This window comes from Prenolepis imparis, unplaced genomic scaffold, assembly GCF_030444845.1.
Source record: "Prenolepis imparis isolate NDT839.2.m4 unplaced genomic scaffold, iyPreImpa1.0 SCAF_3, whole genome shotgun sequence".
Lineage (NCBI taxonomy): Eukaryota > Metazoa > Arthropoda > Insecta > Hymenoptera > Formicidae > Prenolepis > Prenolepis imparis.
This window is the reverse complement of record NW_028141161.1, coordinates 13,625,546-13,648,432: the sequence shown is the minus strand read 5'-3', so window position 1 is coordinate 13,648,432 and position 22,887 is coordinate 13,625,546. Positions and strand designations below refer to the sequence as shown.

Below are 22,887 nucleotides of genomic sequence, written 5' to 3'. Positions count from 1 at the left end.
AAAAACTCTTATGCTAAAAGCATGAAACAAAAATTTATACCGCAATTTTTTTTCTTTAATTTTACATTTAAAAATTTCTCTAATTTTCATACTTTTATATTTAATTTCATTTCTTTGTACGTATAAAATCAAGTATTATAATTCAATTGTAACGTATTCACTTATTATGTCATCTCCTTTATTCACTTCTTATAAGCAAAGCCTCGCATATAAACCACTGCACGCGATTTCGATCTGTATATACGTCGATCTTCGCTGAACTTTGTATTTTATCGGTCTCATCAGTTCGTAAGCAACCTCATCCATGTAGCAATCACTCTAGTACTGTGTTCATTACCGAAGATGACTGTATCATTTATTTCTGCGCGTAAGGTAGATCAAAACGTCAGAGCGATGCATGACAATGTTTCTCAATCGTGTAAATCTGATTCTTTGCGCATGACGAAGGAGCTTAGAGACGATTTGACTAGTTCATTTGCGCATATTATAAGGAGCCTTGGCGCAATCATGAAAATATCTCTCGTGTTCGGAGGAGAGTGTTAATTGGTACTAGGTCCATACCGAAAAGGTGTTAAATAATGACTTTTTAAGAGCCGAAACAGTAAGATCAACGTACCTGTGCCCAAGGACGACTGTTGCTTCTTTCAAATTACAAGCAACTAAAAAATTATTTCTGCTTTCAATTTTTAATTTCCGTCTCCGACGTACAATATTCTTCTCCTTTCTATCCTTCCTATATGTCCTGGTTGTACAAAAAGATAAAGACTCAAATAATAAACGGACGTTTTCATCGAACGTTAATTTCATCGACACGCGTTACAGTCCGAGAGATTGCTAATGACCCCCGATACGGTGTTAGAAAAAAATCGATTGATCTTTAATGCTGGATAGCGTTTTATCTTTCGGCAAAAGCTCCGCCGTGACAATCGTCGGGATATCAATCGTCGATCTTTGGCGAGCAATCGCGATCGCGACCGGTGTTATTAAATGATTCGCAACGGGGGTCCTTGTCGGCGCGTCCTCTGATGATCGTTATATGGCCCACTGGGGCACCTCGTTAGTCTTCCCAACCAGGAAACGGAATCATGCACAAGTCATCCTGAAGCCTACGTATACGGGGTGTGTCAAAAGTCAGATACTCTTTCTCCCTTTCTTTTTCTCTCCCAAGTGTTTTTTTTTAACTCTAGGAAACTAAATTTTTTAAAAGCCAGTTGAGAGCTTGAAAGGCGTCACAATTAAATGAAAAGATTTTTTTCAATAAATGTTGCTGCAGTGTTATTTATAATATTTTAATAGTGTTAAAATTTAGCAAAAAAACTGTCTTATTCTATTTTCTTGATTGTCAGCTTTTACTTCTAACAATAAGTGCAATATTAACATATAAGATTTAAAAATTTTAAATTTAAATTGAAAAAATGGAAAAATTTTAAGCAATGTATGAAATATCGAAAAATATTTGAATGTTAAGGAGAATCGTATCTGATTGTAAAAGGGGCCGCCGACGGCTTACAAAGTGTGTTCTTCACTGTTACATATGTGCGACCCGAGTTCACGGGTCTCGAGAAGCAGGAACACTTGTACCACGTGCAGCCTAGGCGCCACGTGTGGTACGAGTGTGTTTAATATACGTGCCGCTAAAGTAAAAAAAAAAGGAGCATTTGCGAATTCGTTGGTAAAAATAGAACGGGTTACGTATGTGAACAAGTGGTCGCGGGAATTGGAACGCAGTGACTCCGAACTTTCACGCAATCATACTCATTGGACGACGTTGACTCTTTCCGGTCCAGCGATTTTGATCGAAATCGCATGCACTGTCTTACATAAGCGAAATCGTACGATTTCGAAACAATTTGAAATAAAAAAAAATACTATCTTTATTTTTTAACGGCTGAATTTTGTCTAAATTGTAACTAGGAAAAGAGGAAAAATAAAAATAAAATAGCATGAATTAACAATAGCAATTATCGTTAAGGACGCGCATGAAAAGATATTTTTACTATACATTAGAATTGTATCAATTTTGATACAATTAGATTGCAATATCGCCAGTTCTCCAAGATTATCCTTACTTCCTCGAGTGAATTCAACGCGCGAGCTTTGAAACCGTTAAATCGGCGATAAACGCACAGGTGGCTTCGAATCAACGACAGCTGAAACGATCAACAACAGATTTCCGTGCGGCTCGCAATCCGATTTTTTCTCCAAACGAGGCGAGCGCGAATGAAGATCAACGAGCGCGATTCTCTCGCGTGGCTGATCGCCGCATGGTGAGCTCGTATTTGTGAGAGAATCGGACTTATCAGATCGAGAGAACGGAGAGGCATCCGATTGAAGACACGTGGTACCGATTAATTTTATCGAAACAGTGTCTTTCTGCCAGGCGCGGAGGCCGCTGGATGTTATTCGGTTGAGCACTCAAGTGCGCGCATTCATTAATCTTCAAGTGCACGATTTTTATACAATCGAAACAATACGATTAAATCGAATAAAAAAATTAAAACAAATATTTATCCGTTTTTTTCGTGTTCAATTTTATTGGAGAGGTTTTTAATCTAAATACGTATAATCTAATGAACCGAAAAATCTCGAAAGAAAGAGTAAAAAAAGAATTATCTCTATCTCATATTTTTAATCAACTGTTAATTGATAGACTGTAAAAATGTAACGCATAAAATTTAAAATTTCACACGAATCGAAATAATTAGGAATCGTATTTCCTACAAATACATATATAGAGTTTGCCATATTATTAATCTATACTACTGCTGCAGTCTAAAATACGCAATTGACGCAAGGGTAAAAAACGTGACGACACTCACCGCCATAACTTTCCTAGAGTTTTCGACAGCTCGGCGTTGTGAAGCTGAGGATACTGATCGGCCAGTTTTCGCCTCGCAGCCTGGGCCCACACCATAAACGCGTTCATGGGCCTCTTGACGTGGGCCGCCCTTTTGTCGCCGGAGCCCCTGCAATTCGAAGACATTATCTTCATTGGAAACGATATCTCTCTACAAATTTACGTGAACGCACGCAACTGTGTTAATTACTACAAAGCTATGGATTTTTTTTATATTTATATGTCCGCAAAAAAATTCATTTATCTAATTATTACGGTCGCTATCAATAACGTTACATCGATTAATGTGCAACTGGCCTGATATGCAATTCGTTTAATGCACTCTGCAACTTTGGTATTTCTACGGTAAATTTTTTTTTTTTTTTTTACTGAACATTTCAAATTTTCACGAAATTGCATATTGTTATTTTTTAACAACCGCGTATGATAATAGGGTTTTTTTAGATCGCCTGATCGCCGATAGAAATAAAAGCGAAATTTTATGGCGGTAAAAATGTTCTTCTCTCCTTCTGGCTCTGTCTATTTACCTATCTATCTATCTCTACCTCGTCGACTATTCTGGCAGATAATCTGGTGACTTGCAGAAGAAAATAACCAGAGCCGAGACGGCACGTATATATACAACCTACACACGTATACATATCCGTATCGGGTTTTGCCGCGGCGGGCTACCCCCGGGTCATCCTGGCGAGCGTTTAAAACCGGCCTTAAAATAACACCGTGGCTGCCGACGTGTGACGGGTATATAGGAATGGACGTATCCCTTTCTTTCCGAGAAGATGACTTCATAAAACTTTTGCCTCGTCCAGCCGGGGATCGACGTGACTGACGTGATTGCCGCGCCGGAGAGATATCCTGGCCCTCCTGTTTTTCTTTTTGCCCTTAATCGAGGATTCTTTAAGGACTCGCGCGGCCCCGAGTCATGATGCGAATGAAGAACGGACAGCATACGGTATATGGAGATTATTTTTATCAGAAATCCTTGGACACAGATAAAAAAATAACTTTTTGCAAATAAAATCTTTTGAGGCAATGAAATCGACATACAACGGAGATAACCGTAGAGGGTAATAGCTTTAATATCACATATGCCTGTTTATATGTATGCGTGATATAAGTGTCGCGATTAAAGTTCTGTCGCGAGGGAAACAGAATCTAAGGATAACTTGCAGTTATAGTATAGTTTATGTAATCGGACCTATAAGCGTTCGATTCGCGCGTGGATTACATGCGGGGATAAACGTGGCGAATGCGCGTAACGCGGGTGAAAAGGACTCCGGCGTGCGTCTCAAGGATTCGAAAGCGGTCCCCCTTCCCCCGTATATTTCGGCCTCTTTGAAATGAGAGGGGCGTTAAATTCGTATGTAAACCCGTAGAGCCGTTGGTAATTAGCGTGGGCTCACTAACGAGGGTTTTCACGGCGCTCCTCGACGTGAACGCGGCATACACGACGTGTGTACGCGTGTGTTTTACCTGAATACACGCGAAAAACGCTCGCAGTGTGCGACTTGACGTTCGCGACGTAGGCGTGGTGCTGCGTAAAATGGCACAAACGTGCAGCTTTACAACAGAAACATCAAAAGGGTCTCGTATGAACGGTGTCAGTATAAAAATAAATTAACGCAAGCAAAAAAAAAATTTTTTTTTTTAATTATACGTCTTAAATTTAATCTATCCCGAATTATTATTTGAACATTTTTGCGTAAAATTAATTTGCGTTAATGCGTTCGCAAATTAATATTCAATATCGTATATTCCAGTAGAACCAGAGCAACTTCTGCGAGATGTATTTCCACGGAATCTGTGGGTATATTAAAAACTGAAATATTTATCAGGCTCTATCGCCAGGAATAAACACTGCACCCTGCAGCTACCCCAAGATAACCCCCATAATTGAGGGTTAGCGATAAGCGCGATACACTCCGTGATAACATTTCCGTTGTAACATGCGCTTTTCTTCTCTACGATCAAACCGCATACCTAATTGCTCTTCTTCGCTGCTTTGTCGAATTCTCTCTGTGTTTCATCTTCGATTCGCACGCGATTTTCCGAAAGATCTCTGCACACGTTTAATGGCATAGAGATAAAGAAACCGTAAGCAGAAAATCTTCTATATAGATTCTTCTGTCGATCGCTTTTGTGAGATCGACTCATCGGCTCATTTGTATAAAAAAAAAGCAGAAAGCAATCCCGACTGTCGCGGCAATCAGGAATATAGAATCATACAGCATATCGGCAGGCATTAATTACGTCGCGGATCGACGAAGTGCATTGCACAATTTTCTGCGCATCGAGGTCGCGCGAACGATTTTATCGAACTCGTCGCGATCTAATAATTTTTCTCTCGAGCATCCGATGCACCGAGGACACACCGCGATGACTTGTCCCGCAATCGCGGAAAGAAATCATTTTTTATTTCTCTTTTTTTCCCGACCGTTATCAGTTATCTCGTCGGAGACCGGGCTTTCTTCCCACGATCGACGAGCAGTCATGCGGGGGACGTGGCGATCGGGCATTAATTAGCCAATTTGCGTTAATTGGCGACCGAGGACATTTTTCCGCGAGGCGCGCGTTTCCCAGGCCGGGGAAACGAGTGCGTCATAATTGAGTTAGCGTTACGTATTTTTAAGACCGCCACGCTCCTCCTCGCCCTCTTCTTCTCTACCCCGGCAACTTCGTCGCATCCGTTTCTCTTCGTTCCTCCTCTCTTTCTTTTCAAGTTTTTTTTTTTCCTTGCTTTTTAACGTTACCATCGCGCGGTTGAAGCCCACGGGGACTTAACGGCAGCCTAACGTGTGTATACCTGTGTATATGTATGTTAACGCGTCGCTAATACGTCTCGCGGTGATTAAAATGCTTCACGAAAATATCGAGAAACATGAAGAAGCTAGAAAACGAAAGAAGTAAAGAGGAGTCTCAAAAACGCGCTTTTGTTTAAGCATATAATTAACTTTTCTCTGCTAAAGGAAGAAGAATTAAATATATCGAGATTTTAAAATATACGTATCAACGTGAAATATAAGATAGTATAATTAAACTATCACACATTATTATACAATATTTTATTCGCAAAACACTAACGATGTCATTTTTTTTCAGAATTCGCTCGTTTATTAAATTCTTTCGTCCCTCGAAGAACGTCTTCTTTTCCATCATTCTCTTCAATTAAACAGTTTGCAAGAAAAAAACTTACGGATCATCCTAAGTGCGAGCGATTTTCCGAACTTCTTGCTCGGAGAGAGTAATGATAATTAAAAGAAAAATAAAGAAAAATACGAATTTGCCACGTGATACACTTACTTGGTAGCAACGGGTACCAGAGTCCAGTCGTATCCCTGAAGAACCTTGGCGACGGCGGCGCTGATCCCTTCGCCACCATTAGCAGTTACCGTCGCCGCAGCTGCGGCTGCCGCTTTACCATTGCCGTTAATGTTGTTGTTATTATTATTGTTATTGTTATTGTTGTTATTGTTTCCGCCTGGCGACGAAATGGACGTGCTGGAGCTTTCCGGCTTGACGTCGTTCATCTTCATCCCCTTCGTCGCGTCGTCGCGCGAACAATGAGAGCCGCGAGGGTCGAATCGAGGAGTCACACTGTATCAGTCTTGCCGATTTATCGCGCGGAACACGCGGAAAACACGCTCATCTCGTCTCGAACCGTCTCGCGAAGAATAGCCGTCAATCAATTAATCGCTTCGTTATCGTTTTATCATCGCGACGAGCGTGTGTCACTTTCTTTTCGCGCTTCTTCTCTCACTCGGTTAGTAATTCTGCCGATCTCTTTGCTGTCGACCCCGATTTTCCTTCCCTCTCTTTTGGAAGTCACGTTTCGACTATTGATTGGTGTCACGTTTAATTAATTCCGACTCGCGATTAATTCGCGTATCTCGCGCGTGTGTCTCGGTATGCGTATCTTCTATTTATTAAGCTCGCTTTTTTGCTCGTCCTGGTTCGCCAACTCCGTCACTTCTTATCTGCGCCGCTTTTCTCTTTGTGTATCTCGACGTTTGAAAGTCTCGCACTTGGTCTCTTTTCTGAAAAGGCAAATTTGAACGATGTAAGTGTGGATTGCGCTAATTGCATCCTTCGATGACCGGTGTTCTTATACTTTTCGATGGATTATTGTATCTTGCTTCAGCGAAGATGCGAGTTAACGGTTATCCTCGAATGTAGGGTAGCACGTGTTTCTGTAGATACCACTGACGTTTAAACGCAATCTTGTATCGGTCTATCGTTCGATACTCTTTGGAAGAGAGAATGATTGCACCCAAGTATTGTTAGATCGTAAAATCGTTCGTAATATCACTGGAGAACAGAATCGTTCTCCAGTATATAAAAGACCCTTCGCAGCATATGACAGAGAATTTTGATAAATTCCAGCGTTTAATCGTGCTGTGAAAAATAATTAAACTCGCACCAGTCCTGGTCCAGCCTTGCGAGGCTATGAAACTTGCTCGGCCCGCGCACCACCTCTTATTCTTAATAGAGCTTCTTTTCGTGGACCTTCAAATATTTCACATATCGATATCGTGACTCCGGAATAATTTCGTAATTTTTGCTCGAAATTCTTTCGCCGAGCCGGGACGAACCGAGTTCGCGTTCACGTTAAAACTCGCGCCGAGTTGAAAGCGGGGTTCGTGGATGCTTGTCGCGCGATCGGCGCTCGAGTGAGGTGGTTGCATCGCCTCGGGGCAGTTTCCACCACGAGGCTGACATCGTTTCTCAGCTGGTTCGTTTAGGGGCGGGGCAAAGGCAGCGTGCTGGTAACACTTGTTGCTCCGTAAGTCTCGGCAAGTCGGTCTGTCGCGTACACCAGGAGGGAGATCGACCGTGCTCCGGTGGGGCCGACGATGGTAGCGAGATGAGGAGAGACGCGCGAGGCATTCGTTCTGCGTATCTTGCAGTCGTCGTGTTCCGTCGTCGTTAGACTCCGTACGCGACGAGGACCACGGCCAAATAAGGCAGTACTCCCACGAGAAAGAGAGAGATCGGCTATACTTTTCGCTTCTTATTATCTTACTACACTGTTGGCGTTTGAAATTTTTATATTATAATTAATATCATTTAAAAAATGTGATGTTATAATTAATAATAAAAAATCATATGTAGTTCAAAAATTAATTGGAGAAGAAAATAATATTATGTTTGCAATATGTTAAGCATTTAATTATCTTTCCGTGTCGATTTAATTTTCTAGCACACTAGTTTCATTAATATATGTTACAGCTATCTCTTAAAAATTCTCCTGACACTTAATAGTAAATCATAGATAATCATAATGTGGACGGAAATAAAATTAAATCTGTTTTGTTGGCTAAAGAGTTCTTGTTGCAACAATCATATTGCATCATATGACAGCAACATTGTCATCATATATTCTGGCAATTTTTTAGTGCGGAAGATTACCGGCTGATCGACAATGGGATCATAATAATATCGCGATCTCCCTTTCGTTCTTAGACAGGTCATCCTCCCTCCTTTCTCATGATACCCCATTTCCTCCCTCTTCATACTGTCGGATCGCCGGTCATTCCATTTATATTTCGGTACTCTCGCCACTCTGACAAGAGTTTCCATGACTACGATATCCTCCGGGAGGAGAACCAATCGCGTTCTGCTTGCTCCACCTATCTTTCGTCTCATCTCACTCTTTTTTCCTTCCCCCTTCTATATCTTTCTCTCTCTTTCTCTTTGTCCCTTCTCGCAGCTTACCGTCATTTCTGTTCGCGATCTCTTTCTTCTACCCGGTCCCGTCGATTGGTCCGCCAGTCGGATGCAATTATGACGTCAGAAGAGAACGAGAAGAGAACGCGTTGCAGCTTGCAGCTAAACCGATTGCACTCATGGTTGCATATTGCACTCATCGACCGATTCTCGCGATTATCAGACATTAATGTTACGCACTTTACATTCGACGTTTTATTAAATCAAAAATTTCCTTTATGAATCAATGCAATAGCAAAGTTTTTGCCTTCAAATTCGCCCAAAATTATTGTAATTATTACAAAATTGCATTTACATCTCCAGCATGCATAAATCTTGATACGTGTTAGCTCAGACAAACTGTGTCTTTGAAACGCAGCTCGAATCATTAATCATGTCAGTTGTAATTAACGATTTCGTAAGCCTCACTCCGAGCGAATTAATCAGAAAGTTATAGGAATTGAGTTTCGCAATGAAAATTAAGAGTAGAAATGAGGAAGATTCGCAGATAAGGAGAACAAAACTGCATTTCTAGGTACGGTCGGTTTTCATAAATAAAGTCTATAAGATCTTTTTGTATTCTAGGATAAATAAATTTCCTACTTTGCAATAAGTTTTAGAAATAATATAAAGAAAATTTAATAAAAAAATTTCAGCAAACTAATTTGTACTAATTTATACTCGTTGAAAGATCATTGTATTATATAAATAATGATTGAAGCAAGTAGAAAGCATCTTCTAATAAAACCGTGTACAAAGCTTTTTAATTACTTTTAAAATTCGACTGTATATTTTATTTTATTATATTTTATATTATTAAATGATACATTTGCATCTATTAAAACCTAAAGAGAATGATTGACTCGTAAATCATAATTCGCATATCTGAGCTACTGACACTGCATTCTATGCATACGTAATGCATTCTGAATAAAGCTAATCAATCGAATGATTAAGTCGAAAGAACATAGAAATTTGCATTACATACTTAATATTCCGAAAAAGAGTATAAATTTATTGTTTGCATATGAATTATCATTGAAATAAATATATAATTAGTTTTATAACATATTACGTATTTAATTACAATGTAAATGTATCATTTTATTGATACTGGTTCAGACTTTGCGCATATAATTGAGAAATTCAGACTGCAATAATTTAATCATCTTTCAAGAACCTGCAGCTATATTAATCAAATTTTAAATTTTTCAGCTTGAAACTTGCTTTTCCAAATCTGAGAAGAAAATTGAACAAATCTTTGGACATTTTTAATTGTTAGCTACAATATAAAATCAGTTATTTTAAGAAACCATATCAATTTTATACATTGTCTCTTCGCGAGTCAATTATTGAATGCAACTTCTTGCAGAGATGGTTTAATCGCGATTCGCGAGAAATAGAGTGGACGCGCGTACGCATTCGTACACGTGTAGTTATCGGCCTCGTGTACATACTACGCAATGACATTGCCGGGATGCGATGATGACGATGCAGAATGTATCGAGGCTCGTGTCTCCGTTGGGGGTCCGTGCGCGAGTCGCGGTGTTCACCACCCAGGGGGGCTACATGTGTCGGGTACCCGGCTCGATCGGTCCCCCTTTCCCCGCTATCGGAATCCTTTCAAGTACCTGACGGCACGCCGCCGACCCCCAGGAATTGCTGGAATTATTATTTTATCGCGACGAACCGCGCGCGAGAATCGCCCGTTTCGATACATCCTTCGATTCTCTCTATAGATGTCCATCGTCGAATTATATATCATTACATATATATTATAATATACGTGATTAATAACGATATTTAATAATAATATACAAAAGAAAAATATTTTCCAATCTTTTCGAGAAGTAAGAGTTTTAAGGGCGATCTTATTCGATATCTTATCTCATCTGCAAGATAATTTTTCTACAAGGATTATATTTCTTAAAATTCTTCTAATTCTGTCGATTAACTTGATTTCGGGAATATTTATTTAAAGGGATGCACTAATCGTCTCGAAATGAAGAAACACAAACGCGAAGCGTTTCCTCTCGAGGAAACGTCGAGGCTGCGTCTCAGGGAACGGCCCTGAAACGAATTCTCGCTTACGTACACCGAGAAACGAAAGACGCATATTGACGCCACGTGCGCGCGCGCCGGGATGTTTATCCCGGCAAGAGCAAAATTCCGGCTTCGTGAAATCAATATTATTGTTCCCGTCGGGCTAAATTTGCATTGCCGGCGCATCGCGGCCGCCGCATAATGCGAGCGTACGCCCGGACAGACATTTGGAGAATCTGCGGACGAACGAAATATATCTTCGAACAGCGAACAATGATGAGAAGTATTTATCGCGGCCGATCGATTTGTTTTTATTACTATCATTTGCAAGTCTCATCGAATTAATTTTATTTTTATCAAGCCTTCAATTTTTTATCGGCAAATTATCTACAAATTATTAAAAGTTATGCGTCAATCTTATCATATTTATTTGATACGATAAGATAGATTATTCTGGAGATTTTCTAATCTCATTGTAAATGTAATAAATGATCGTATCACCTCTGTGAACTGAACTGAGAGAACGCAAAAAATATTTACGTCCTCCAGGTTTTTCATGTGTAATAAATTTGATTATTTTTATCTCTATTAAATTAGAAATCTTAAATGATTTTTGATTGCACGTTTTTACCTGCAAATAAAATGCATTATAGAATATGCGTTAACAAGATTGCAACTCGGATTCGATAGCGGAAGAAAATATATCTTCCGCTTAATGGCGTAAATTATAAAATTTATTTTTCAGTAAGAAAATATGTAATAATTCCAGTTGATGAGATAAGTTCGCGAAATTTCTAGCGGTTTCAACATAGATCACTCACACTTGTATACAAAAGATAGACAGAATTAGGAATGACTCTCTCATTAGAAAGAGTTCGAAGCTCTTGGCATAGAAATATATAATCCGCATAAAAATGTAATCTTTAATCCACGAGGATCCTGAAAATCTCACGCACTCGTGCGTTTACGCCGGCAACCAAGTTAATCCCGCAAAGTGCGAGCAAGATGCTCTTCTTTGATCTTTCCACAAAAGCCGCTACACGGCATTGACCGTGGTTTATATACGCCTGTGATTTGTATGAGCCACTGTATTTGCTAGCTCATTCATTCATTAAATTCGTTGTATAATTAGGCTCGCCGGAACGAAAGAGGGAACAACTTCGGGACTTGGTGGTACTTTTCCCCCCATGCGTAAAAACACACTGCTCTATTTTGTCGCGTATACTTTTTTTCGCATTCCGATCGCGGGACGAGACACGCGCGAATATTATTTTCGAATTTATGTTCTAGATTCTAGATATACCGAAAAAAAATGTTACAAGGATAAATACTTGAAGGGAATGAAAAATCGCGCTTTGCCTCGGCAGAAACGCAATGGTCGCTATATAAGAGCGTACATCTAGAAATCTAAATAGAGGTATAACATAACTAAAGATTATATCAGTCACATCTAATACTTTTAGTCGTGTTCAATGCGTGCGCGATATATCTTTCGCGGGTGTTTGTCATTAATCATTTATTCGCAGACACGATCAATAAATTCCTAGGTCTACTTTCCAGCGACCTTTCACGTACAAGGCACATGTACGCGACAACAAACGGAGGATAATTAGTCGATGCTTCGTCGCGAATAACTCGCGAAATGAATATCATAAGCCGGATGTGTGTGCATGTTATCTGTGTGGATCTGTAGATCCTCTACATTACTATTACTAATTAATATACAAATTCAAGAAATATTTTTATAAACAACATTATATTTTTTTCAATAAACTTTATGATTTTAAGCCTCTCTTAAATTTATTAAAATTTCATAAATAAGTAAACTATCTCTCTATCTGAAGTTACTTAAAAAAATGTAGCTTCATTATTTACTTGGCTCATTGAAATTTATCTTGCAAAACGTCTCTGTTTCTTGACTCTATTTTTTTCCTCAATCACTCATAATTTTAAAATTATGAGGGCTTTAATATTTCTCGCTAATATGCACTTTGAAGTAATCAAAGAGAATCTCATTTTTTTTAAAGAATACATTTGGTCTTGAGAAGTTCAGTTTCAAAATGTCACAAACTTTTTTTTTATTTTCTAACAAAATAGAGAAAAGGGAAAAACATTTACGAGTCCGACTTCATGATCTCTAAAATCTCAGATTGCGCGGCGGTTTCGCAATTTTCCGCGGAAGGAACATCAGAGATTCGATCGTCCTAACGTAAGGATGCAAGAAAGGATCGCGTATGCAGGATATACACAGGGATCGACTTTGGCGAGGAAATGACGAAAGGAGATGACGAGAAGACGAGAAGAGAAAGAGAAAGAGAGAAGACGAAAGAGAATGAAGAAGAGAAAGGAAGATTCTACGTGTCTCCCCCACCAGAGGTAGGTGGTCCACGGAACCGCCTCCGCGGATGGTCTGCCATCCGCCTGACGGTTTTGGTGCGTGTGCCAGACGTGTGCGTTTCGTCTCGTCTCGCCTCAGCCTCTTCCACCCGTGTGGACCAACCTGTGCGGTTGAACCGTGCGGACGGTTCCTTCGCCTCCTTGAGTCCATCGGGTCCATCGTCGCGTCTCTCCTCTCGGCCGATCAGTCGGCCATCGGAGTTTACCTGATTCGCCAGTACCGCTGTCCGCGCCGTTACGTCTCTCGATCTACGTATCTATCGATGACGCGATTAGAATTCTATGAGGAACGACACACGGCGTCACAGAGTTTACATTTTCCACTTTCGATAATCGATAACGAAAGAGAGAAATCGAGGGAGAGAGAGGAAAAAAACCATAACACTAGGACCTTCTTCTGGCAAACGAAACGTCGTGAATTTTAACTATGACACGACTCGATGATCTCGAGGTCGACCAGGACGAATCTTTTTCCGTTCGATTTGGCACCCCGAAATAACGTGCCGTACAATTTGGCCCTCGAGACGTCTCGCGTATATGGAATACGAGAAGAACGTAAAATCGGTATACTCGAGAACGGATCGTTCGATGAGAGACAAGTCGAGGAACTATAGTTCGAAGGGTTCTGAAGAGTGTACCTCTTCTCTCAACGCATCGCATCGTCGCATCGATTTCTGTCTAATATTTCCCGGAGCCGATAACGAAGTGAATCTCCGGGTGATCTACGAGTTCATAGGAATCGGTTTAATAACGAGATAAAAAAATATCCGATGCGGATAAGGTCGGCGCAGGGTCGGCTAAGTAGCCATAAAGAAGATTCGGTGACCTATCCGACCCGCTAAATTGCGTCTTGATAACCCTCGATTAATTATCGAATCTCTCTCTTCCTACGACGGAAATCTCTTACCGAGAATCTCGCTTATCTGTGACAAAAAATCCACGAGATGCGTTTTAATTTCCCGACGAAATTTGCCGTTCTATTTATCATCGATTATGTGACATTATTTGAGTGACACTTTCGACATTTATATGTTGAGAGCATCTTTTTTCGCGAATCTTTGACATCTATAGTTTTCAGTGATTGTGTAAACATTGATTGTCAGTGAAAAGAGTGTTTTGCATCGTGAATTTAACGAGAATAAAAAAATGGATGTCCATCACAATAATAACGATTTGTCTTCGATGGAAAGTAAAGCCAGCTCATCGAGCAACGAACACGTCGGCAATAATTCTTTGGACGACGCTGTGGGCAAGCTATTGCAAGGTATGCATATACAATTTTTTAATTTTATAATACAATTAAAAACGCATAATCATATATAATACTATATCTATTTTAAAAAATGATGAATAAAAATCAAGATAAATATATAGCGGAATCGTGTTTAAAAAATAGGCAAAGCGAGTTTATATCATAATTATGTGTTTTCTTATTTCGGAGAAAGCGACAATTTCAATCAATTATAAACAAGAAATTTATAGTAAAAAATAAAAATAAACATTACGAAGAGCTTTAAAAATGGTGGATGCCAGACTGAAAATTAATGCATATCTTGAAGATATGTTTATGTAAGCGAGTTCTTGCTCTCAAGCTTTGATTTATTATTACGATTTTTTAATTAATATTATTATTAGCTTTTACAAGAAAGACTATTTTATCTCGAGGAGAGGAAGCAGGAAGAGAGAGAGAAAGAGAAACGTTAAAAAAATTTAAAAAACATTTATAAAATAATTTGCACATCTCGAACGCGATTTACCACATTGACGAGACATTTAAATCAAAATTGGCCGACGAAAAATATCAATTTCTCGAAATAGCACGCGAGACACGCGCGTCCATTCGCTGTTCGTTCTTTTTCACCCATTGCCGTCTTTATCGAGTCGTTTAAGAGGGAAAGGCAGGGAAGGGGGCGAGGGGGGAAGGAAGGCATATACTGGTAATTGGCGCTGAAAGCCCGCGTCGTCGGCCACATCGCTCTTTTCTCCATTTGGTCGCTCGCGCAGATTTATCCGGACGATATTCGCAGGAGTGTAGAAAGGGGTAGAACTCGAAGGGAGAGAAAAAGACGACGAAGCGACGGAGTCATCACGACGAGCCGGAGAAATATAGCCGAGGAGATCGCTTCGCGAAGAGAGACGACGACGATTCCTCCGAGGAAAATTCGAGAGCACGGCAGGTGCTGCGAACAGAGCGAGACGAGGCGAACGCGCCGCCTGCCACCGCCACTAATTATGCTCGTACCGAATTAAATCTGAAAGATCGCCGGACGGAAGAAAAGGAGAGGGGAAGGGAACGATACGTGCGGACCGCAAGACGTGATTTATGAAGCGCGTCGAGACTTACGTCTTCGCGACGACGAAGTTTCGCCAGAGATACGTACATCGTCGTCGGGGACCAGCGGTACGGGCGACGATAGACAGGTGGAAATCGTCAGGAGGGATGATATCTCTAGTCGGACTAATTTTATCTCCGCGTTTAAATATTAGACAATCGCGACGCGAATATAATTACAAGGATTAATGAAGTCTAGTCGATGTACAGTGGATTACAAGGAAAAGTCGCGGACTATGTCATCACTCTCTTCTAGGCTGGATATTCTAGAGAAATCTAGATGCAAGATGCATCGAAACTATTTGTATACCTCCCTCGTTAAATATTCTCTTTCATAAATTTACTTAAATTCTCTCTCTTTGTGCGTGTAATTTCAATAAATTCAGTTTTCTGTTATTTTGATATGTTCTGGCGATAAACCACTCTTAAAATATCGTATACTATCGAATCACGCGGGTTTGTTTCTAATTTAAAGTTAAATTCGAATAGAAATATTTATCTATACGATGCAATACTATGCCAAGGACGACAGTGGAGTGATGGACACTTGAATTCCTTGGTGATCAAAGTTGAAAAACCGATGGCACGCGCGAGATGCTCGTAGGCCGACCGCAGGAATGTATAATCCAAATGGTTTATCGTTCAAGAAGAGAGAGAGACAAGTCTGCGTGTCTACGGCGAGTAAATATTTGCTCCAACGGCGCTAAGCGATACGCATTTCATTACAAAATATCGATGCGATGAAAATACAGGTGGCCCTCGATATATCATCTATACACGATCGTAAAATGAATGTATATATCATTCTCTTATTCTGTGGAATTTTTTGTATAGAACTTATTCAATGTTTAAAGTCTAATTGTCTTTAATTTAATTCCGCGAACACAATTTACTTCACCGATCTGTATTAAATATCGTACCCGTACAAAGATAAATTCTCGTGTATCTTTACTCGAGACCGGACGATGCGAGTCGGAGAATCGTCGAGCACGTGGCGACGGGGCTACGTAATGTCAAACATCGACGGGACAAGGTGTCGAAGCGTTAAAGAGGGCCTCGTTAAAGGCCAGGGGGATTTGTAACAGGCGGATTTGTAAAGGAGTTAATGTAGCAAGAGTCTCGACAGGTCGCCATTGACGGCCGGCATGCCCGAGCACACCGGTTCATTCACCAGGCCACACAACCCGTCTATTGTAGCTCGGCATGGATGCGCTAACTACGGCCCTGATCTCCACTCAAAAGCCATTCACAATCCTGGAAAAATTTCTCGGTCACTCGCGTGCGCCGCCAATTCACAGATTCGCCAGGTCGTTATGCGTAATTAATCAAATCGGAAACAGATAAGAGCGCGGATAATCTAAGATTAAACGCGATTTGGCAAATTGCGATTTATCTGAATTTATTATTTAATCGCCGAATACAAGCTATGTTCGATGCCGAAGATTGAATTGTATGATAACAGGTGCATCATTGTTGTTCAAAGATAAATCTTCGGTTTTTTACGTGGCTAATCTCCAGCTTATTTTACATAACATATAACAAAGTGTTCCTACTTCTCATGTTTTATTTAAAAATATCTTTCTTTTTCGTATAAAGTTATTCTAAAAAAAGTACGCACAAAAAATACTTTTTTTAGCTGTTCTAATTTTTGTAATTAAATCCTCTATATGTCGGTGTATCATTTGGGTCCCAAAGGACATCCGACTATACAAACTGCTCCCTAGAAAAGGGTCCGATGTTCTTTGCATGCCTAATTGATCACGGAGGGTCGTGTTTCGCCCGATTCGCGCGAAATTTTCTCTATTCCTGTCGCGTTCTCCGCAAAGCCCTTCCGCGTTTCCGTGTAAAATTATATTTCGACATCGCGGCTATCGGCGCAGGCGTCGACGAAGGACCTCCCCCGGACGCTTAAAGACGCCGACACAAGTGCCGCGCCAGTGGACCATGGACCCACGGTAATTAGCTCCCACCAGCTTTCCGAACTCTGGCTTAACACTTCGTCACGTGCATCGTCCCTCCCGAGGTCTCGCCCATACCCCTCTCTCTCCTCCCTTCTCTCTATTCTCCCCCTAACGATCAATGGCAATTAGAAACACGAATTTTTTTGTAAGTCATCTTTTGACAGCGATATAGTTAGATTAAGATTTAAGATACAATGAAAATTAATATTATATACATTTGTCTCTTGATTTATATAGATAATACTTTCGAGTACACGCGGATATTTTGAATAATTTATATAAAATAACAAATTTTTAATGCAAACACATAAGACTACTCTTTTTTTACTATTCTGAGTAGATCTAGAGGGTCTTTGGTCATAAAAATAAAATATATATCACTATAAAAATAGAACACTTTAAATCGAGGGGTGGATTTATATCGCCAGTAAGTTTCGTCAATCTTGCACATGGAGTACTATTAATTTTCCAAGTCTTCCTAGTTACGCATCTGCACATTTCTATCTCTTCCTCGTTCTTCTAAATCTTCCTCCCCTGGAACCGCTCTTGGGCCAAGGAATTAAGATTTAGGAGATCGCGGTGAGAGTGCGACAGGACAGATTTACATAAGTCGGTATACATTTGTTCAAAAGGGAGACAAAGTTTTACGACCGCGGCTTGCTCATAGGGCTCTTTTCCCACGAAATGAAATGTAGGAATACATCCGGAGCCGAATCCTTATTAAGCGATGCGGAATTTTCAGTAATTCGAAGCACTTATGTCATTTAACATTTCGACTGTACGATCATAAAAAAAAGCGTAAAGTTACTTTGTGATAAATTTCAATATCATGTCTATTGACATATGTCATATCTAATACATTCTAAGATTTCATTAAATTTTTTTAATGTAAAATATGATACGAAAAATATAATTGTATACCGCAACGAAAACTATTCAATACTTTAAAAGTTAAAAAATGACTTTTCTCTTGTACGAAGAATCAATATTCAATTCCGATCAACCAAGATATTTAACATTCGAATAATCGACATATGCAGATGATTTCTTTTTCATTTTTTTTTCGAGTACTCACAGATTAATGACTGATGTTATAATTATTGTTCGAAGGAGACACTGTTTTTTTTCACTGAGAAAACTAAAAATCTATGCCAGGATGCCTAGGCTGGAGTTTCGCGTTATAGATAAATTTTTTTAATTACCAGACTAGGAACAAAATTTTTTCTTTTTCTTTGGCATGCGTGTTGATATATATATGTCTTAGTATTTTTGTATAAAGATTAATGAATCCTATCATTTATATTATAGGCTACGATTGGACGCTACTTCCGGTGACTTCGCGCGCTGGCGGGCGAAGAAGCGCTCACGTGAAGCGTCCCATGAACGCTTTTATGGTGTGGGCGCAGGCAGCAAGGCGAAGACTCGCCGACCAGTATCCGCAATTGCACAACGCCGAGTTGTCGAAGACGCTGGGAAAATTGTGGAGGTAATCTAGCTTCGACTAAATAAATATATAGACGTGTCGAGCGGATATCGAATATTTTTTTTGATCGAAATTAAATATTAATTTGCATAAGGAAAAGTCGTGTACTTTCAAAGTATTAAATAATTATTTTCGTTTTGAGAAAATTGTTTTGCGGCTAGCAATTATATCAGATAATATGAAGATACACTATCAATGCTAAAAATATTCAGTATAAAAAAACCTATCAGTAAACATTAATGAAAACGTTAATAAAATATCACACACAGAAAAAAAAGAAAACGATGTCAACAATCCCCTTTCTAAAAAAGACATGTTATTGACATTGTTGTCGCTTTTCAGCGATGCTGATTGACTGTCTCGATTCGCGTTGTGCATTATATTCATAGCATCGAGCAGCTGTCATCGCGAGGATTAGCAGTTTGATAATTTGTCCAAAATAAATTTAAATAAAATAATAGTATGTTTTAAATAATATATTATAATACTTTAAATTCGATTAATGTTTTTGACAGTTATCAGCTGATTTCTGTCAAAAAATATTAATCGCGGATAAAGTATTGTAACATATATTATTTACAATCTATTATTACAATTAAAGTAACAATATTTTGTAAGTAATATAATAAGTTATAATACTTTGTCCGTGATTAATATTTTTTGACAGAAATCAGCTGATAACTGTCAAAAATATTAATCAAATTTAAAGTATTAAAACATATTATTTAAAACATATTATTTTATTTTATTTTATTTTGGACAAACTGTCAAATTGCTAACCCTCGCGATGACAGCCTCTCGATGCTGAATATAACGCACAACGCAAATCAAGGCAGCTAATCAACATCGCAAAAAAGAGATAACAATATTTGTGAGAATCAATTTCAGCCTTTTTTAAGAAAGGGAGTAGAACAACACAATGCTACGCGCGCGCCATTCCTCGATTTTATATTAAAAAGAATGATACAGAAATCAGCTGATAATTGTCAAAAATTTTAATCGAGTTTAAAGAATTATAACATATTATTTAAAACATGTTATTTTAGTTTTTATAACATTCTTATTTTAAAAATTAATTAGCAAATTAACGCTTTAATCATCTGATTTCTGTCATATAAATATTAATAAAGCGTTAATTTATTAATTAAATTTTTAAATAATAATAGGTTAAAAAATTTTAAATAGTAATATGTTGTAAATAATATGTTATAATGCCTTATCTGCGATTAATATTTTTTGATAGAAATCAACTGATAACTAAAATATTAATCAAATTTAAGGAATTATAACACACATATTATTTAAAACATATTATTATTTTAATTTTTGTAACATATTTTTATTTTAAAATTTAATTAATAAATTAACACCTTATTAATATTTTTTGACAGAAATCATCTGATTAAAGAGTTAATTTGCTAATTAATTTTTAAAATAAGAATATGTTATAAAAATTAAAGTAATATGTTTTAAATAATATGTTGTAATTTTTTAAACTTGATTAATACTTTTGACAGTTATCAGCTGATTTCTGCCAAAAAATATTAATCGGACATAAGGCATTATAACATATTATTTACAACACATTACTATTTTAATTTTTATAACCTATTATTATTTTAAAATTTAATTAGAAAATTTACGCTTTATTAATATTTTTTGACAGAAATCAGCTGATTAATACGTATTTGTTAATTAAATTTTAAAATAATAGTATGTAATAAAAATTATAAAATATTATGTTTTAAATAAAATGTTATAGTACTTTTTAAACTCGATTAATACTTTTTAACAGTTATCAGCAAAAAATATTATTCAAGTTTAAAGTATTATACATATTATTTATAACATTATTATTTTAATTTTTATAACATATTTTTATTTTAAAATTGAATTAGCAAATTAAAACTTTAATCAGCTGATTTTTGTGTCAAAAAATATTAATGAAGTTTAAACAAACTTTATATAAAAATATAACTCTTTTATCGAGGAATGTAGCGAGGCGTGTAGCGTGCGCTTGTGTTGTTCTAGTCTTTATATAAAACTCAATAAAGTCGCGTTCAGTATAATTACTTTTAAATGTTTTTTAATCAGCAGCTATGTCGAAAATTATGATTTTTTGCCGCAGGATTTTGAGTGATGGTGAAAAACAACCATTTATCGAGGAAGCCGAGAGACTGCGAAACGCGCATAAAAAGCAGCATCCGCATTACAAGGTAGCTAACTAATTAATAAATTAATTAGCATTGAGATATAATGGGGAATGAACATGTTAATATAAAAGGACGACAAAATATATACAATGTATGTATATACGTATATATACTATACAAATATGTATATGTATATACGTATAGGAATATGTACATACATACGCGTATGCGTACCATTAAAAATTATGAGAAATGTTTCACGCATGTTACGAAATTACGCAAGATCGATCTTGATTCGTGCGGGATAGCAAAACGAATTAGCGCGTGCAATACGCATTCGTTTTCAAAGCGCACGAGTAGTTTAATCGAGGCCCGATCGCCGGAGCCGCGATTTAAATCCCGCCACGCCGCGCCGGCGATGATTTACGAGAAGAGGAAATGGATTCCCCGATGAAGCCATCCGTGTCGCCGCCCTATGCGAGTGAGAAAGTCGAGCGGCGGCGATGAAACGCGTTAGATGAAATTTAGATTGTTAAAAAAAAAGTTTTCACCGGTTTTATCAGAGCAATAATAAAAATTTTATCCGCTCTTGCGATATCATTAAACAACAGCGCTTAATTCTTATAATTAATAAAATTTTCCTGAGCAAATCTTTCGTGTAATTTTACGTTCATTCATTTATTTCTCTCAGACGATCCTTCGCTGCAGTCATATCGGGATTTTTCATAAGGAGATGACTTTTCTCAGGAGAGAAAAAGTTTCAAGTGCGAAAAAGAAATTTATTTGATTTTTTATTTCTTAATTTAATATAACTGCGGTGAAGAATTGAAAATTTTAAGATTTAAATACAACGAATATGTTACCTTTCGTATAGTATCAGCCGCGTCGGAGGAAGCCAAAGTCGGACGATCAGATGGGTATCATCGTACACCGAAGTGGACTCGCATCTCCGGGTACTTCCCTGGATTCCTCAGTCGGTTCCTCGGACTGCACTTACGCCCGTCTGTATCCGGATGCTGGCGTGAAAGCGTACGAGCGACCAGCGACCTATCACGATCCGGCCAAGTCCAGCGCCTACGACCTGGCCAGACCGGTCTGGGTCAACGAGACGGTCACCAAATATCCCGCTGCCGATCATCTGGGCAAGTCGACGTACGAGACGACGTCGAGGAGCTACGCCGAGGTAAAGTGTCACGAGGTCGCCAAGTATCATCACGAGATGACCGGCACCAAGTATCACCATCATCACGAGCCAGCAGTTACCACCAAGTACCCGGATCTGCAGGCCAAATCTTACGACCTGCCCAAATATCCGGAGACTAAAGGATATCCGGACGGTCTGAAGTATCCCGCGGAGATGAGTAGCGCCGCCGCCGCCGCTGTTAAGGCGCCTTATGCTTGTGTGCACGGACAATATTATCCCACGGAGGGATATACCGTCCACGGCGAGGAAAATGATTATCAGCCGCAGAACGTGTCATCGCATCCTTCCTTTTATCCGTACATATCGGCGGCATCCATGACGCAACCACCATATTACATGGGACCGCGATAGACTCGCTAGTCTATCGAAGGTGATGCAAAGCTATTCTTATACAGTCGAAAAGTTAGACTTTCTCTTCGCGCGGCGCTTTGTAATCTCTTTTTTTATTTATTTTTCTTTGTAAACTCTGTGCCAATGCAAATAAAGTATCTATTATCTTCTTAATTTGCGACTTGACATGTAACATTTATATTCTTCGAGACTATCTGCAATTAAACAACAAAAAAGAAATTATAAGATTTAAATACAAAATTTACAAGTAAACTCATCAATTATATAAAAAATAATATGTATATTAAATTGTATATCTCGTTTTGATGCCTAATTATAAAAAAAAATTTAATTTTTATTAGACTATCGACATTGAAAAAAGATAGAAAAAACTCAAACGTATATTAAATAATTAAATAAATAA

The 22,887-nt window shown here is 38.4% G+C and overlaps 2 protein-coding genes across 3 annotated transcripts in view; one reads left to right on the top strand and one right to left on the bottom strand.

Moving 5' to 3' along the window:
• LOC145933294 (transcription factor Sox-9-A) overlaps positions 1-21,873 on the bottom strand; it is a 28,276-nt gene extending 6,403 nt beyond the window's left edge. Inside the window, exons 1-3 of one of the 2 annotated variants that reach the window (XM_083032871.1) lie at positions 21,793-21,873; positions 6,158-7,881; positions 2,820-2,966 (exon numbers count right to left, since the gene is read on the bottom strand). In XM_083032871.1, coding sequence (XP_082888997.1) covers positions 2,820-2,966; positions 6,158-6,390 — 380 coding nt within the window. In that variant the 5' untranslated portion in view covers positions 6,391-7,881; positions 21,793-21,873. The remainder of the gene's footprint in view (positions 1-2,819; positions 2,967-6,157; positions 7,882-21,792) is intronic. The other variant, XM_083032872.1, reaches the window with a different exon arrangement.
• LOC145933296 (uncharacterized) lies at positions 12,740-22,484 on the top strand. The gene is made up of 4 exons (XM_083032873.1): positions 12,740-14,264; positions 18,602-18,779; positions 20,905-20,992; positions 21,804-22,484. The coding sequence occupies exons 1-4, from the start codon at positions 14,147-14,149 to the stop codon at positions 22,482-22,484; spliced, it is 1,065 nt and encodes a 354-aa protein (XP_082888999.1). The 5' UTR covers positions 12,740-14,146.
• The last annotated feature ends 403 nt before the right edge of the window (positions 22,485-22,887 follow it).